The sequence below is a fragment of the Phyllobates terribilis genome, unplaced genomic scaffold, assembly GCF_046119375.1.
Source record: "Phyllobates terribilis strain yellow unplaced genomic scaffold, ASM4611937v1 Scaffold_5__5_contigs__length_657084704, whole genome shotgun sequence".
In the NCBI taxonomy this organism is placed as follows: domain Eukaryota; kingdom Metazoa; phylum Chordata; class Amphibia; order Anura; family Dendrobatidae; genus Phyllobates; species Phyllobates terribilis.
The window spans coordinates 134327644-134341482 of NW_027362765.1; the positions used below are offsets into that span (position 1 = coordinate 134327644).

Here is a 13839-nt window from a genome sequence, read left to right on the forward strand (position 1 = left end):
GCTGCAGCTTCTCTCAGGCACACAGGAGTATTGACTCTCAGGCACAGACACGTAGGTTGTTTCACTTACTGATAAGACACACTTGACAAGAGTCCTCAAAAACGGTAGGACAGTAGCATTTAATAAGAAGCCGCACAGCCAGTGCAAGTTAATCCTTATGAGCAACAGGCTCCAGTGACAAGCAGCACAGTTTCCTTAGCAGCACAGAAGTTCACAGTCTTCCCAGTAGAACAGGACAGCACAGTTCTAATGCAAAGGCACATTAATGAACACATCATTCTTTACAGCACAGTGAGATTGAGGAGGGGGGAGGGTTTGCTGAGGGAGATGATCCCTGTGACACCATTTCTTCCAGTCCTTATCTTTCGGCCTGACAATACTCTGCACTGTTAGTTCAGGAACTCTACCTGACCTGTGCTTAGCTTCACGCCTGACTTGAATCCTTTTCACTTGCAGGGGCGCTTCTGTGAGATACAGAACAAACACACCACCTTTCTCTTCGGCTCCAGCCAGACAGTAAACAACTTCCCCACAATCCCCCTGAGGCTCTGCTAAAACACTCCCCTTCTGTGACTGTGTTAACCCCTCTAGTTGCTGGATGCTTCTGGAGCACATTTCCTGTCTCACGTGCTTGTGTTACTTCTAATAGTTGCTGAATGCTTTTAAAGCAACAGAACTACTTCTGCTTGTCACAAAGAGATCAGAGAAGACTCTTTACAGGACACAGGAGAGTCAGTGAGAGATAAGGGAAGATTCAATACAGGACACAGGAGAGTCAGCAAGAGATCAGAGAAGACTCTATACAGAACACAGGAGAGTCAGTGAGAGATCAGGGAAAACTATATACAGGACACAGGAGAGTCAGCGAGAGATCAGAGAAGACTCTATACAGGACACAGGAGAGTCAGTGAGAGATCAGGGAAAACTATATACAGGACATAGGAGAGTCAGCGAGAGATCAGAGAAGACTCTATACAGGATACAGGAGAGTCAGTGAGAGATCAGAGAAGACTCTATACAGTGTAATGACCAGAGGTCCGACAGAGATCCAGTGAGTCACAAACTGAGACAGAGTCAGAAATAAACAACACTTTCTTTACTAAAACAGGGATTAGACTAAAATTCAGTATTGCATGAATCAGTCTCAGGTTCTACCTGGGACCCTGTCCCTACTAAATACACACAATCAGCAAAAGCTGAAATCAATGTGCCAATCTCAAGCTTTCCAGCTTATGTGAATTATTCTAAAGATCTGGAACAATTTTACCTAAACACAGCGTCAGTCTAGTGAGGGCGGTCTATAGGGACCCCCTGAGATGGCACACTGAGTACAATCCTACCACTATTAACAATAACAATGCATGAAACTATACCAATTGCTCTTATACCCCTATTATAAGGATATCCGGGTATCTTAAAGTTACAGTACCGTTAACCTCAGATGTAGTCTATCACAGGCCTGTGAATCGCGGTGGCTGCAGCTAGTCCCGGAAAACTTTGGTGATAAAACAAAAGCAACGTTCACAAAAACAGCAAAGGTTCCTTGTCTTGTCGGCCGATGCCGAGCCCACACGCCAGGGACTTTAGTCCTGTAGCCTCAGGTTAAGGTCTGGGAAGATCTCTTCACAAGGCTTGTCAGTATCCTCTCAATGTGAATGGCACCAGACCCCTTCTCTCCTCTCGCAGTCACTCACTCTTTTCCAGACCACCGACCACGTGCTCCGTCACAGAGATGGATTCCTCAGTCTCTTTCCCTTCTCACTCGACACTTGGCTCCTTCAGCACAAAGTCTCTAGTCCACTCAGCATGGACTTCCACAAAACTCCAAAGAGCCACACAGCTTTCCCCAGCTCAGCACTTGTTCTTAAGCAGGGACACAGCTTCACCAGGGGCAGGGGTTAACAATCTCCACAGGGAAGCTTGTAGAGACAGCTTCTTGTTGCAGCTCAGTTCTCACAGACTTCCTGTCTAGCCTCTCACACAGCAGACACCCTCAGAACACACAGGGTCTCCAGCTCTGCCCCTGCTCTGAGCTCAGCCAGGCAAAAGTCACAGGGTCCTAATGCTCTCCTGCTGCTATCACAGTTCACATAACTGGACACAGGAGAGTCAGCAAGAGATCAGGGAAGACTCTATATAAGACACAGGAGAGTCAGCGAGAGATCAGGGAAGACTCTCTATACAGGACACAGGAGAGTCAGCGAGAGATCAGGGAAGATTCTATACAGGACAAAGGAGAGTCAGTGAGATATCAGGGAAGGCTCTATACAGGACACAGGAGAGTCAGCGAGAGATCAGGGAAGACTCTATACAGGACACAGGAGAGTCAGCGAGAGATCAGGGAAGACTCTATACAGGACACAGGAGAGTCAGCGAGAGATCAGGGAAGACTCTATACAGGACACAGGAGAGTCAGCGAGAGATCAGAGACAACTCAATACAGGACACAGGAGAGTCAGCGATAGATCAGAGAAGACTCTATACATGACACAGGAGAGTCAGCGAGAGATCAGAGAAGACTATACAGGACACAGGAGAGTCAGCAAAAGATCAGCGAAGACTATATACAGGACCTAGGACAGTCAGCGAGAGATCAGAGAAGACGCTATACATGACACAGGAGAGTCAGCGAGAGATCAGAGAAGACTATACAGGACACAGAAGAGTCAGCGAAAGATCAGGGAAGACTATATACAGGACCTAGGACAGTCAGCGAGAGATCAGAGAAGACTCTATACAGGACACAGGAGAGTCAGCGAGAGATCAGAGAAGACTCTATACAGGTGAGATCTAGTCAGACAATTGGCTCCAAGCCTGAAGGTCAGACTGCAGAAAAACCTGTGGAAAATTATCACCATCATGTTTAATTCTATGGGCTACACTTTGACCTGAGGTGCTGGCTGTTAGGCCATGGCCCCACTATCAGTATTTGGTCAGTATTCGGTCAGTATTTTTTCTCAGGAGTGGGAGACAAAACCAGGAGTGGGTGATAAATGCAGAATTGGTGACTTGTTTCTATTATACCTTTTCTCTGATTGTTCTTCACCTGGTTTTGGCTCCCACTCCTGAGAAAAAATACTGACCAAATACTGAAAGTGGGCCCGTGTAGGCTCAGAGCCTGCCCAGGTATACGGTAGAATTAGAGGCCTAGGATTTATTTTTCTGTATCCTGATGTGCTCACTTTGTCATACATAAGAATATGTTAAACAGAAAATTGGAGATCCGCTGAGCTAAAGGCCCCCATATATATTAGACAGCTGTCCACCAAACAATAGTTTGACCAACAGGTATCTCCGTGGATTCCCCCATACATAGGAATGTTTGGCTTAGCCAGGCACTCCTGTGTTTTCTATGATAGAAGCTTATCTCTGCTCCAAAACAAAAACGTTGGTCATTGAAATTCAACAGGTCTGATTCTTCGGACCCTGACGTCATCTGTGGGGGAGAGTTGGGAGGTCCCCATACACATTACTGTTGGCCAATCCCGTTGTTATTGGCGAGTTTGCCTGACTTTCCTGGCAGCACGATGGCTCAGTGGTTATCACTGTAACCTAGCGCAGGGGTCCTGGTTTCATATCCCACCAAGGACAACATCTGCAAGGAGTTTGTATGTTCTCCCCGTGTTTGCATGGGTTTCCTCCGGGTTCTCCGGTTTCCTCCAACACTCCAAAGACATACCGATAGGGAATGTAGATTGTGAGCCCCAAAGGGGACAGTGCCAATATTGTCTGTAAATTGTCTGAAGTGTAAAGCGTTACGGAATATGCTGGCGCCATATAAATAAAAAGATTATTAGTTATTATGTGTATGGGGTTTGTCCACCTTTGGGGACATTTATTTTCTTACCTAAATGGATGTACTTTGGGCTAAAAATATTTATTGCAATTGGGTTTTATTAAAAATGTTGCACTGTTTGCTTTCTATAGTCTCTCTATGCATAGTGCATTGCTGGCTGTATAATGGGTTAACTGAGAATCCATCAGTGAGCTCATTCTGATGGTCCAATGGGAGAGTTTCTAACGTTCTTATCTATTTTTTAGCTCCTCTCAGCTGATTTCTGAACAAAGGCTACATCAAGTTTGATGGTGCAGGGTAACAAAAAGCCTATAAATGCAAAGTGGTGCAATATTTTTAATGAAACCGATAAAATGATTTTAGCCCAAAATACATGCATTTAAGTAAAAAAAAAAGATTGTCCCAGATGTAGATTGTCCCACAAATAGTAATACTAAAGATTTTAATGGATGAGCTGCACACGTTCTATATAGACGGAGGATGGATCTCAGAGTCATTTTCGCCATTGGACCCGTGGATACTAGTCCAGGTGATTCTTCACTTACGTATCTCATGACATGCCCATTGTAGAGAGGTCTACCATGCAAGATGGCAACCATGGCCACCATGATTGATAATGCTCATTTCTCTGCAGAATATGTTGAATAATTCGTGATCATCAACTATTATGATGCTACAAGTAAGGCCTTAAGCCGATTACTCCATACCGCCTCCAAACATTAATAAGCTCCTCTGGGGCCGTACTATACCTCTGTGCAGCTCCTACTTCCCATACAATTTCAGGTGCGATATTGGAGCTGTTGTCACCTTATATGATGCGGTGCACCCTACACTTACCCATGGAAGATCTATGGCTTTGTGCATGTACAGCTTGCCTAATACACATAGTAAAACGCATAGATGGCATCTCAGTATAAGACAGAGTAAGACATCTTTGATGGGTAGTAATAAAATAAGATAAAAATTATATGGAAACAGATAAGCAGCAGCCTGGGCCTGACAGGAGCTGTTTATTATCCCTACATCACATGGCAATTTGTGCCTAGCTGTGCAATTAGGAACAAGCAGAATGGAGCGAATGAGCTGACCCGACAGCAGCAAGCAGATGGTACAGAGACTTGTCTCGCCATACTGTACCTTGCAGAGTGGATTCATTAACTGATATGTAAAAAGTCTTGTCTGTGAACTCTGGGGCATTATCATTGATGTCCAGGATCTTCAGATGAATCCCGAGTCTTGTACCCACTTTCATGGAAGTTTTGTTGATTGCATTGAATTTCCACTGCAAAGAAACAAAAAGGTTTTACTAAAGTTGCCGAGAACTTCAGCAGTTGGTGCTAATAAAGCAAAACGCGGCAGTGGTGAGAGATAACACAGCAGCTGCCGAGCATATGGTCCGCAGAAAGTTCTGCCCAATTATCTATAGGAAAGGTGATTGTTTTTAATTGGGGTGTTAAAATGATTTAAATCAACACCTAATTTCCACATGGAAATAAAAAATGTTGATAGGTAGATAGAAGTGTCATCAGTGTTTGGTCAGTATGTCATTAGTATTTGGTCAGTGTGTCATCAGTGTTTAGTCAGGGTGTCATCAGTGTTTGGTCAGTGTGCCATCAGTGTTTTAATCACTGTGTCATCAGTGTTTGGTCAGTATGTTACTAGTATTTGGTCAGTGTGTCATCAGTGTTTAGTCAGGGTGTCATCAGTGTTTGGTCAGTGTGTCATCAGTGTTTAGTCAGGGTGTCATCAGTGTTTAGTCAGTGTGCCATCAGTGTTTTAATCACTGTGTCATCAGTGTTTGGTCAGTGTGTCATCAGTGTTTAGTCAGGGTGTCATCAGTGTTTGGTCAGTGTGCCATCAGTGTTTTAATCACTGTGTCATCAGTGTTTGGTCAGTATGTTATTAATGTTTGGTCAGTGTGTCATCAGTGTTTAGTCAGGGTGTCATCAGTGTTTGGTCAGTGTGCCATCAGTGTTTTAATCACTGTGTCATCAGTGTTTGGTCAGTAAGTTATTAGTGTTTGGTCAGTGTGTCATCAGTGTTTGGTCAGTATGTTATTAGTATTTAATCACTGTCATCAGTGTTTGGTCAGTATGTTATTAGTGTTTGGTCAGTGTGTCATCAGTGTTTGGTCAGTATGTTATTAGTATTTAATCACTGTGTCATTACTGTTTGGTCAGTATGTCATTAGTGTTTTAATCACTGTGTCATCAGTGTTTGGTCAGTATGTTACTAGTATTTAATCACTGTCATCAGTGTTCGGTCAGTATGTTATTAGTATTTGGTCAGTGTGTCATCAGTATTTGGTCAGTATGTTATTAGTATTTAATCACTGTGTCATCAGTGTTTGGTGAGTATGTCATCAGTGTTTGGTCAGTGTGTCATCAGTGTTTGGTCAGTGTGTCATCAGTGTTTGGTCAGTGTGTCATCAGTGTTTTTGGGTTCACTCACACTAGCGTATAGCATCCGATGATTCTCTCAAGCGAGAAAATTGGATGCTGTCTGCTGCACGCGCGAGTAGAGTGTCATTTTACTGTAATCCGATTCTCTCCCATGCGAGAATCAGATTACAGGTTTCTCCATCTTCTCCATTGTGTGACTCGGCGAATATCGGGCTGCAGTCGGATGACATCCGAGTGCAGTCCAATGTTTTGCATGCACACACATGACCAATTTTTTGCTCATACCGACTCGGCATGAAAAAAATATGCTCCATAGTATAACATTGGAGCGAGTGTTATCTGATGAAACATTGGATAGCACTTGTTATATGCTGGCTATATGCTAGTGTCAGTGAGCCCTATTTGGACAGTGTGTTATTAGTGTTTTGCTCACAGTGTCAGTGCTTTCACATATAGATAGATAAATAAATGACAAAGCTTCTCCTATCCTTTTCATATATTAGATAGATAGACAAAGGCTCACTTGCTCATGAGCCAAAATTTGCTATCGAATGCTGCACACTTTTTTTCTCTGGTTATATATATATATATATATATATATATATATATATATATATATATATATATACACACACACACACTACTGTGTGTGCGAATTTGTCTTCAATAAAATGGCGCCGGAGATTGTGGTATGCGCAGGCGCTGACTCCAGCATCACACTCCTCCTCCAGCCTAGTCCTCATGGCGCCGAAGATTATGGTAAGCCTAGGCTCTGACTCTGGCGCCACACTCCTCCTCCAGCCTTGTCCTCCTTCCTGTCACCTCGAGGCACTGGACCGCCGGTCTATTAACGCTGGATGCGTCCTCCTGACACTGGCCACACTGCGCAGGCGCAGCCTATACCAGCTTTGGACTGAAGGACGCATGCAGCGTTATATTATAGATACTGGTATATTCATATATCATACAGTATATATATAATTTGATAAATCAAAAAATGTACAGATAAATAGATAATGGTTTGGACAGATTAGATACACACATATACTGTATATATATATATATATATATATATATATATATATATATATAAAGAGATAATATATAATAGATCAGTAGAAACATGTTCAATAGATAGATAGCTCTCAATATATACTGTAGATAATCTACCAGATCAATAGATAGATGGATGATTATAAAGATTAGAGATATACATACAGTATATAAATACAGTATAAAGATAATCTAATCTTAGATACAGAGATAGATATTGGTTAGATAAATAAATAAATAGACAAATACCTACTGATAGATAGATAGATAGATAGATAGATAGATAGATAGATAGATAGATAGATAGATAGATAGATAGATAGATAGATAGAATATTTGCCTATTCCATGTAAATCTGTAGGACTTGATCTATATCAGGGTGGATAGATCCGCTCTCCTCCAGGGGCTGAGAACTGTCACTTACTTGGAATAAACTAGTTTCTTCATAGTCTATTTTCTGGTGCACGTAAATTGCTCCAGTATCTTCATTTATATGGAAAAGTCCTTTGGGTTCCTCGTCCACTCCTTCCCCCTGCAGCTTATATATAAGCTGAGATTCTTCTTCCAGTTGCACCTGCCAGATACCAGGAAAAGGGTTCAAAGAAAGACAAAAATAAAGCAGTGTCATTAAAATATACTTGCCAAGGTTGCCCACAGGGCATGTGACATTCCAGTAGACCCCTAAGGCAACAAAACCTATTAACCAAAATCCATGAGATGTGTGTATTCATTGTGTCATCTTTCATAAGTGTGACAGCCAAATGGGATTATATTTAGGTATATTCTATTGCTAATGAAATCAGCAGGATCAGAAAAATATTACTGATCCTGAGAGTTGTAGTTTTCCAACAATGGGAGAAATGCTAGCTGAGCTCCACCATCTCACAAGCAATATGTATAATGAGTACAGACGCAACATAAAAGCTTGTCCTTGGTGTAGAATACTTTTTTCAAAAATGACATGGCCATTGCTGGGTGGTCCATATATTTTGTAGAACTACTGTTGAGTAAATGTCATTGGAATTCCATGGACAAGACCCCAGGTAGAAGAATAGAGAGGAACTAAAAGAGGAGGCTCCTCAGGGGCGTAACAACTGTGGTCGAATGAGGGCTTGGAGGGCTTTCACAGAAGCAGCGGTCTTCCTTCAGTGAGGAAATGACAAGAAGGATTGAGCAGAAGGACTGAAAGGAGTGAAATGTAGAGCTGTAGAAGGGGTAGTGTGCCACGGAATGATGAATGGGAGTAACAGGGTTCAGAATGATGAGATGACAAACAGTGGGTGGGAAGTGGGGAAGTGATACAGAATTACAAGCCAATGAGTGGGGTACTGCAGAATAAAGAGAAGGGGGGAATTCAAGAGTTTGCTTTGAGGCCCATTATAATCTGGATACACCCCTGGGGAGGTACCATGGAATGGCCAGTAGGTGGGCCCCATTCATAGGTTTTCACATCATAGGTCTCACATCAAAATCAAGTTACATCACTGAGGTTCCCCCTTTAGATACAATATTATTATGTATGTAAAATATGTTGATGTTTATTTGTGGGTTTCTATTAAAGAAAAAAAATACCAAAAATACCATTATTATTTTATTTTAGTATGATATATTTAGAACTTTATTTATTCGTTTCTTAACTTTATCTAGTTAATATTATATTTTATTATACCAACTCTATATTACCATATAGCATAAGGACAGTAAACGTACTCCCTGGAGATAACCGTAGCAGAGTGGTAACCATGATAAACAGCGGGTTACTAGGTGCGCGTGTGCCCCTAGTAACGCGCTGTATATCATGGTTACCAGCCTGCTCCTGCTTCAGCAGGCTGGTAACCAGGAGCAGGACATCGTGGAAAGATTCTTTCCACGATGTCGCTGCTCCCCTGATTGTTGGTGAGCCTGCCTGTTTGACAGCTCACCAGCGATCACATAGCGACGCAGCAATGATCCCTGACAGGTCGTATCGTTGTCGGGATCGCTGTAGCGTCGCTATGTGTGACGGGGCCTTAAGTCTGGACACAACTTTAAGTGGTCCCTGGACACTGTAACAGACGTTCTTCCTCCATCTCGACTGATTATGCAGGTCTTCTTGTTATCAAATCTTGACTGTAACACAGTGTAGGGTTATTTTTCCCACTGGTCGTCAAGTTTGTGGTTTCGTCTTTTTCTTTTCAATACTACTTCACCAGGTGTGAAGGGTTCTGCGGGCGTGTTTTTGTTGTAGTGCGCCTCCTGCTTTTCTCTCACTCGAGTGAGACTGTCCTCGACACAGGCTTGTACTCTTCTGTACTGCTCTTGTCTGGTCGTGTCCCAGTCCTCAGTGGTCATATCAGCTTCAGGCTCAACAACACCAAGCTCCAGATCCATGGGCAGCTTTCCTGGCCTTGCCCGCATGAGATATGCCGGAGTGCAATTGGTGGAACTTACTGGTATATGATTATACAGATCCACTAGGTCAGGTAGTAGGTCTGGCCACTGATTCCTCTCCTCAAGTGGTATGGTCTTTAGCAGGTCGATGATGATGTTGTTCATCTTTTCGCAGAGACCGTTAGTTTGTGGGTGGTACGCTGTAGTTCTTATCTTCTTACACCCGTAGAGATGGCAGAACTCCTTAAACAACTCGGCCTCAAAGGCCGGTACTTGGTCCGTCAGCACCTGCTCAGGATAACCATGGGGTCTACAGAAATACGCTTGGAATGTCTTTGCTGCAGTCTCTGCCATCAGGTCTATGACGGGGGCGACCACCAGGAACCATGAGTAGTGATCCACCATGGTCAGAGCATAAGAGTACCCTGACCTGCTGGGGGACAGCTTGACATGGTCCAGGGCCACGATCTCCAGGGGTCGAGTCATCTTGATGGGTTGCAGGGGTGCCTTCTGGCTGCTGTAGTCCTTCCTTCTTAGGCCACAGGGTCCACAGTCCCGTCACCACCGCTCAATGGAACTGCGCATTACTACCCAGTAGAATCGACACTTCAACAGGGTCTCTAGCTTTTTCCAGCCAAAGTGCCCCGCCTGATCGTGGTAGACCTCCAACACCATTTGGATGTCTGTCTTGGGGACCACTATCTGCCATACCATCTCATGGGTTTTTGAATTGACGTACCTCCGGCACAGCTTCTCACGGTAGATAAACAGCCGGCTTCTCTCGTTCCACAGCTGCTTTGCTTGCAGAGACGCGTCTTTTTCCAGGGAGGAACCTTCTTGGGTTATCAGCTCCTTAATGCGGCTGACAACCGGGTCACTGTCCTGGGTCTCTTTCCAGCTGTGGTGAGGCAGGGGGTTTAACGTCTTTCCACGCTGCCTCCTGGAGGCTCGTTGCTCGTGGATCATCCCATTCCGGTGAAAGGCAGGTAGCTCAATCTCTTCCAGGTCATCCACTTCTTCTTTTGTGTCTGACTGGTGAGGCATCCGGGACAGGGCATCGGCGTTGGCGTTCTTGCAGCCCGTCCGATATTTAATTGTAAATTGGTAATTTGACAGCCGAGCCATCCATCGTTGTTCCAGCGCCCCGAGCTTAGCTGTTTCAAGATGGGTCAAGGGGTTGTTATCAGTGAAGGCAGTGAACTTGCTGGAGGCCAGATAGTGCTTAAACCTTTCAGTGATGGCCCAGACCAAGGCCAGGAACTCCAACTTAAAGCTGCTATAGTTCTCTGGGTTCCTCTCAGTCGGGCGGAGCTTCCTGCTTGCGTATGCGATTACCTTCTCTTGGCCATTTTGCTTCTGACTTAAGATAGCTCCCAGTCCTTCGTTGCTGGCATCAGTATACAGCAGGAACGGTTGGCTGTAGTCAGGGTAGGCTAGGATCTCATCGCCTGTCAGGATCTCCTTCATCTCCTGAAACGACTCGGCTTGCTCCTTACCCCAGTGGAATGGGGGATTTCTGCCTTTGGGGGACTGCCCTACCAGGAGGTCTTGCAGAGGAGCTACTTTCTTGGTGTAGTCTTTTACAAACCTCCGGTAGTATCCTACTAGTCCCAGGAACTGACGCACCTCCTTGAGGTTCTTCGGCTCCGGCCACTTCTGGATGCCAGTGACCTTCTCCGGGTCTGGTGCTACCCCGTCTGGACTGACAATGTGCCCCAGGTACTGTACCTTTCTCTTGAGCAGGTGGCACTTTGAGGGCTTCAACTTCATCCCGTACCGGGACAGTGACTCAAATACCTCCGCCTGATGCTTCAAGTGGTCCTCATACGTTTTGGAGTACACTATCATGTCATCCAGGTAGAGTAACACAGTCTCGAAGTTGCGGTGTCCCAGGCAGCACTCCATCAATCTCTGGAACGTTCCAGGGGCATTGCAGAGTCCAAGCCGCATACTGTTGAACTCGCAGAGTCCCATCGGGGTAGTGAAGGCCGTGTTCTCCCGATCCTCCTCAGCCACAGCTACTTGCCAGTACCCACTAGTGAGGTCAAGGGTGGAAAAGTAATTTACAGACTTTAAGGCAGCTAGGGACTCCTCTATGCGTGGTAAAGGGTATGCATCTTTATGTGTAATGCGATTTACTTGTCGGTAATCTACACACATTCTCATGCTCCCGTCCTTTTTCCTAACTAGCACAGGGGGAGCTGCCCAGGGACTACAACTATCCCTTATTACCCCCGCCTTTCTCATGTCATGCAACATTTCCTTAGCCTTCTGGTAGTGAGCTGGTGGTATAGGCCTGTAACGTTCTTTGATTGGGGGATGGTCGCCTGTGGGGATATGATGTTGAACCCCCTTAATCCTCCCAAAGTCAAGTGGATGTTTGCTGAACACCTGCGCGTATTCTTGAACCACCCGGTGTACACCCTGTTTTTGATGGGCAGGAGTGGTGTCAGTCCCAACATGGAGCTGTTGACACCAATCCTCCACCTGGGTTGCAGGGTTATTATCCTCCACTTCGTCTGGTGAGGTTAAGGGCTCCGCCTTGTGAATGCAGTTGTTATTTACAGCATGTAATTTGGCAACAGTGGCATAACGTGGCAATCTGACCTCATCTTCCCCACAGTTGAGAAGACGGACGGGCACCCTCCCATTGCGTACATCTACCACTCCCCTGGCGCTTAAGAGCGTGGGTCTATGCTCGGAGCAAAGGGGTTCTACTACCGCCTGGTAGCTCTGTCCTCTAAGACCTATAGCAGCTCGACACCAGATGAGCATTTCACTCATTGGGGGAATGACAATGGGTATGGGGTCCGTTACCCGCACATTACCGATTTCACCTTCTGCTAACTTTACTTGCTGTTGGTACATCAGGACTCGGGTCTCCTTCTGCAGCGCCCTCCTCTGTCTTGGTCTGGCCGTGTCAGCTATCTGTTGGAGCAAGAACGCAACTTCTCCCAAACAGTTACCAACAATGTTAGTGCCAAGTACCATATACGGATTGGTGTCATCAGGATTAGTCTCTACTACAATTAGCCCCTGGTCCTTCAGCTCCACTCTCCCCACCTTTACAGTCACATTCTTAACCCTGATTAGGTTAAGGGGGAGTCCGTTTGAGGCATAAACAGAAAGATTTGGAGCTGGCGGACGTAGGTCGTCCATGGACCAGAACCTCTTGTAGAGGACTTCAGGCATGATGGTTACCTGAGATCCTGTGTCCAGCTGAGTGTGCGTCGGGATCCCGTCCAACACAATGGACAGGAAAGGTCTTCCTCCGACGAACCTGTTGTACCAGTCTGATGGGCCTGGTGAGTTTACTCCTGGGTGTCGGCCCTCGGCCCCAGGGTTTTCTCGTTTAAAGGACAATTCTGGGTGGTGTGTCCGGTCTTGCGGCAGCGGTAGCAGGTAGGGTCCTTCTGTGGATGGCGCTGGTCACTGGTCCTCGTAGAGGGTGGTGTTGGCCTCCTCCTCCGCATCCAGGGGACATCCTCAGGGCTATCGGCTAACAGGATTTTCCCTCCTTCCTCGGGCTCCGTCCGCAGCTGCAGAGCACTTAGCACAGTGGTCAGGGTTTTACTCAACTGCTGCACTTCAGAGCGCAGACTGTCCAGTTCTCTAGGGGACGTTGCTGGAACCTTGGCTTCAGCAGCCACTGGGGAAAAGGTGGGTGTAGCAGGCACTGGGGTAGCCCCACCCTGGTAACATTGGATGGCATTTGTTTCCAGGGGCTGCAGTCCTTTTATAGCCATGTCCTTAAGATTGTCAAAGGTGGCATCTGGATGATCCAAGGACCACCAACGTACAGTCCTGCTCTCCTCTGGAGACCTCAGTCCCCAGACAAACTGTTCCTTCAGCATTTTGTGTTCATTTTCTATGCTGGTCAGACTAACTTGTTTCAGAGCCCGCAGGGCCCCCTGTAGACGCCAGGCGTAGTCCCGAACATTGTCCTCCGGCTGTTGGGAACAATTATAGAACCTCATCCGGAGGTAAGCCTCAGTAAGATCCTCAAAGACAGTCTGCAGCTTTTGAAAGATTGCGGACACTGACTCCTGGTCTGCGGCCGACCATGTTTCCACTTCCCGCTCCGCAACACCAGTCAGTTGTCCTAATACAACAGCGGCTCTTTGCTTGCCTGCCATAGAGTACATGTCTAAGATACCGCATATCTTCCGTTTGAATCCAGACAGGGTATCTGGTTTGCCGTTGTACTGGGGGAGCCAT

General features: G+C 45.6%; 1 protein-coding gene across 3 annotated transcripts in view; it reads right to left on the minus strand.

Moving 5' to 3' along the window:
- The window catches only part of LOC141272369 (cadherin-like protein 26), a 158599-nt gene that overhangs the window by 70290 nt on the left and 74470 nt on the right, over positions 1-13839 (minus strand). For all 3 annotated transcript variants that reach the window (XM_073683024.1, XM_073683022.1, XM_073683023.1), the window contains 2 exons: positions 7676-7825; positions 4934-5078 (listed from right to left, as the gene is read on the minus strand). In XM_073683024.1, coding sequence (XP_073539125.1) covers positions 4934-5078; positions 7676-7825 — 295 coding nt within the window. The remainder of the gene's footprint in view (positions 1-4933; positions 5079-7675; positions 7826-13839) is intronic.